The following is a 4,530-nucleotide window of genomic DNA, read 5'->3' as shown; positions in this document are numbered from 1 at the left end:
TACATCAGACAGTGATGAAGAAAATAAAACATCGTCATGGGTTAGAGCAAGGGTCCTCAAACTTTTTAAACAGGGGGCCAGTTCAATGTCCCTCAGACTGTTGGAGGGCCGGACTATAGTTTAAAATAAAACTATGAACAAATTCCTATGCACATTGCACATATATTATTTTGAAGTAAAAAAACAAAACGGGAATACAATATTTGTATTTGCATGTGGCCCGCGGGCCGTAGTTTGAGGACCCCTGGGTTAGAGAGTAACTAGGGGTACCTCTAGTTGGGGTGATCAGGGAAAGCCCCCCAAGGAGGGGACTTTTGTCACTAACTAGCCACATATCAACAAGCCAGAGCCTCCCCTTTACTTCAGTTCCCTAATTATGTAAATGAGGGTGTGGATTAGAGGGGCCTATGGGGCCTGCCCAGCTTCGAAATTCAGGGACCCCTTTTCTCCTGCATGACCCTTTCAGCCGGCCCTGAGAAGAGGGAAATAAGCCCCTGGGAAGGAGAGAACAGGAGCAGCGGACAAGCACTTTTATTCTGTGAGCTTCATTTCCAGGCGCCATTCCTCTCCCTCTCCGTTCGTGCTCCCTGACCCCAGCCCCCACTCACCGCTGCCTAAGGGTTGGCCCACCCTCCGCAGGCTCTGCACCAGGTGCTGGGCCTGGAGTGCCAGGAGCCTCTCTGAGACACGACCCCGCAGCTGTTTCCTGGTGGGAGTTTCAGCCCCAATCCTGTAGTGCCCCAGGGCGCCCACACTGCGGAGCTCCTGAGCCATCCACGGCGCTCTGGGTGCTGCCTTGTCCTTAGACCGCAGGGTGGGTGGATCTCTGGAGACACAGCTCATGCCGATGCTGCCTACAGGTCAGCCTGGCATCAGGGTGATGGCCGAGAGACTGGAACTGGCCCTCACGATGCCCTGCATTCCACTGCCCTACCTTAGCTCCAGCCTCCCGCCTGGCCTGCCCTCGGCGTTCCTGTGGCAGAGGGTAGGCTGGAAAATAGCTGGAAATGACTATTATTCCCCCTATTCCACCCATGTGAGCCCTTGCACTACCTGGTGCTACTTCATGTCTGTGAGTGAGCAGCAGCCCTTGTCCAGCCCCAGCTCCCTGGCCCCGCCCGGCCTGCCAGCCACTCCAGCGCCCACAGCAAAGTGGCCCCAGCTCCCGGCAGCCTCCCAGACACCAGCCCTAAAGAAACAGTCTCCTCCATTGAAATCAAAGTCACGAGTTGCTCCCAGCAGGTCACTGCTGAAGCCAGGGTGAGTGAGGGGCGTTGTCGTCTGTCGTTCGTTCTTACTGGACCCTCACTGGAAACCTGAAAGGAGACCGGATGCTCTTGGTTAGGCTGTGCAGGGGCACCGACTTCTCTGGGATTGAAGGGCGAGGGGGCCTCGGGCAGTGCCCCTCTCAGTGCCCGGCTCCCAGGGCTTCAGCTACTCCCCAGGCTCGGAAGGGAGAAGCCCTCTTTGCCCTGGGCCAGAACCAACTCACGCTCCGACCCCAGGGCTCTCACGGGCTCTCCTACTTCATTCAGGGTCTCTCCCTGCTCTTTGCTCCAGGTATTGGGTCGGCTCTGGCCGGCCCCTCTGACCACACAGCCCCGCCTGTCAGCCCCTGGGTTCTAGCCAGGATGGTCCCCTATCTGTGCGCCGTGACTTTGGGAAAAATCGTGTTAGTTCTCTGGGCCTCACTCTCCTCCTTTCCTAATACCTGGGAAAGCACGGGACTGGCGTGGCTCCTGGCTTCTCCAGGTGTGGTCCAGGGACCAGCAGCCCGGGCATCCCCAGGAGCTCACCAAGAAGCACAGAACCTTGGGCCCCACCCAGGCTCACTGGACCAGAATCCGTGATTCACCGAAGCCCCTAGACTCAGTGGTGCATTCAAGTGCGAGGGGAACTGGTATGAGCCACATGCCGTTCGTTAATCTGCCTGAGGTTTCGCTATCACCACAGGAGCAAAAGGGAATTTCTGAAGATTCTTGGGCGGAGTAATGAACACAGTGTTTAGCAGAGCCTGCAGCAGGCGGAGAGATTGGGGGGTGAGGCGCGGTCCGGGGACCTGCAGGGGGTGGGGAGGGGGTGTGGCCTGCCTGAGGCTGCCGAGGAAGAATCCACGCTTCTCCGTGACACACTGGACTGGACGTGGGAGAAGCTGGGAGGACGAGGTGGAAAACAATTCAAGGCGAGAGCCCTCGGCCCCTCAGGTCTCATTCTGTGTGCAGCACTGGCCGCCTCCCTGTTCACCCCGCTGGTCTCTATGTTTAGAGCAGCCCCAGCTGTCCTCACTGAAGGACGGAGGACCGGCAGGCACACCCGAGTCCACGCAGGTGACGTGTCACAGTCGCTCTGCACCTGGTTCCCAGCTCTGCTGCGCGTTGGGAACCGAAGCCCGGGCCACTCCTGGGGCAGCTGGAATCAGTCTCCGGGGTGGGCCAGGTGACTCCCATGGGCCAACAGTGCCGAGACCCACTGCTTTCCTCTCTGCTCCAAGGACTGGCGGGGGCAGGTACGGGGCCCAACCGCGGGCGGCTGCTGGCCGGGTCAGCGGTCTGATGCTCCCTCTGCACACTGACCAGCAGTGGGCCAGGAGCGGCGGCTGAGCCAGCTACCCCCCAGGACTGTCACTGCCCCCCAGATGGGGCCGTGATGACGGGGGTGGGGCCGTGGAGAAGAAACGCCACAGGCTGGCGCAGGGGGCACAGACTCCAAGACAGTTCTGCACAAAGATAGACCACAGACCCAGGGAAAGGCGCATTGTGCAGGGCATGGTTTGCTGCGTGAGCCCAGTTAGATGGAGCTGTCCTCTGTATTAGACGTTGTGGCTGTGGGGTCCCGGAATGGAGGGCGCTGCTACAGATAAACCCCTGAAAACGCCGCATCTCGACCTGCGGGCCAGGTCTCAGCACACAGGCCACCCCTGCTCAGCTCCCCCCCCTCCCCCCCCACCACAGACATTATTCAGGAGACGCTGCCCACGGGGCAAAGGCGGAATCGGACCCTGACTGGTGAGGGGGAGGCTGCTGAGGTCACATGAGGCAGAGATGGCCTTTGCGTTTCGGTCTCTTCCCTAAAGTTCCATGTTCTTGTTTTTCCATGGGGAAGGTTCCAGAGCAAAGGGGAGAGGGCGCTGGAGGTTCCCCAGGGTGGAGACGTGGGGTGGGCGGTGGGGACACAGGCACTCAGACCGAGCCCTTCCAGGCACTAGCAGGGGTCACACCACGGTTCCTGTCCAGAGGGAAACACTTCCAAACTCAGGGGTGAAGGGAGATGGAAAACACTCTAGAAAGGATTTAACCTCATTTCCGTGGACTGTAAAGCCGTCCTTGGAGTTAGAAGCAGCGGATCTGACACCGTGGTGACTAACGCCTCCTCCAGGGAATGTGCATCTGTCCGCCAGTGCCCCTGGGCGGGGACTGAAATGTCCCACAGCCTCCCGTGGATCCTAAATCAAATCGATTCACCGGTCCTTGCTGAGGTCTGAGAGCCCGCGGGAGACTTATGCTAAATCACCCTCTCTGGGCCCTCGCTCTCGGCGACAGTCACAAATCCCCCATAATGAGCGATCGGAGAAGCCCAGACAGACGGGCCCCTAGATCGAGGGCAGAGGGAGCTGGGGAGAGGGACGTGTTTGCTTTGGCCGGGGTAGGGGCCTGCGCCTGGCCTGCGTGTTTGCCTGACAGGGAGGCTGATAAGTGGGCTGCGTCGCAAGTGCTGTGCAGTGGGACCTGGGCCATCTGCCGTGTCCACAGAGGCGGCACCTGCTGGCCGGTCGGCCGACCCAGCAGGAGAGGGGCCTTTGTCATCCTGTCTCAGCCTCCTTCGGCCCCATAGTTGTTTTTCTTCCCTGAAGAATGAAAACTGAACCCTCGAACTTGTTTGTTTTGATGAATGACTTCCAGGCTGCTGTTTGCTCGGAGAACAAAGCTCCCGCTGCGGGTGGAGGCCCAGGGGCCAGCAGGGCTTTGCAGGACGGCAGGCCCAGGAGAGGCGCAGAAAACCACTGCTCGCGGGGCAAGCGATTTGACGTCTGCGTGCCTCAGTTTCCTCACCTGTCAGAGGGCTCTGTATGCCTCACGGGAGTGCTGAAAGCCTGGGATGGAATAACGACATAGAGTGCATAACTGGTAATGCGTCGCACACGTTTTAGCCAGTGTTTCGCCCTGCAGCCCAGCTGCTGTGCCGCCTGGGCATCGAGCTGCTGGGAGATGCCACCCTGATCCCGGCCGTGGGTGAAGCTCTTCTCTTCCGAGAGGGTTGGAGGCAGAGCCTCTGCCATGTGTACAAAAGCCGAGGAAACCTGACTTAAAACATTGTTCCTCACTCCAGGGCTTCTTGACGGGAGAAAGGACAGTTGAATTTTATGAACTGTCCTGGGGAGGGACCTCCCTGCCCCAAACCCAGTCTCTTTCTCCATTTATGGCCCTGACTCCGCATCCCGCACCTCCTCAGAGAATTTCCCCTGCAGTCTGGTCCTCTGGTCCATGTCGTCAATTTCCTTTGTTCTTTCGTCACCACTTCACTCACCGTCTC

General features: G+C 59.0%; 1 protein-coding gene across 1 annotated transcript in view; it reads right to left on the bottom strand.

Moving 5' to 3' along the window:
* Positions 1-238: 238 nt before the first annotated feature.
* Positions 239-4,530, bottom strand: part of KIF6 (kinesin family member 6) — a 255,403-nt gene continuing 251,111 nt past the window's right edge. The window contains exon 17 of the mRNA XM_015571886.1: positions 239-1,316. Within this exon, the coding sequence (XP_015427372.1) occupies positions 1,306-1,316 (11 nt within the window). The 3' untranslated portion in view covers positions 239-1,305. The remainder of the gene's footprint in view (positions 1,317-4,530) is intronic.

The sequence above is a fragment of the Myotis davidii genome, unplaced genomic scaffold (genome assembly GCF_000327345.1).
Source record: "Myotis davidii unplaced genomic scaffold, ASM32734v1 scaffold289, whole genome shotgun sequence".
Classification (NCBI taxonomy): Eukaryota; Metazoa; Chordata; class Mammalia; order Chiroptera; family Vespertilionidae; genus Myotis; species Myotis davidii.
This window is presented reverse-complemented; position numbering and strand designations above follow the sequence as displayed.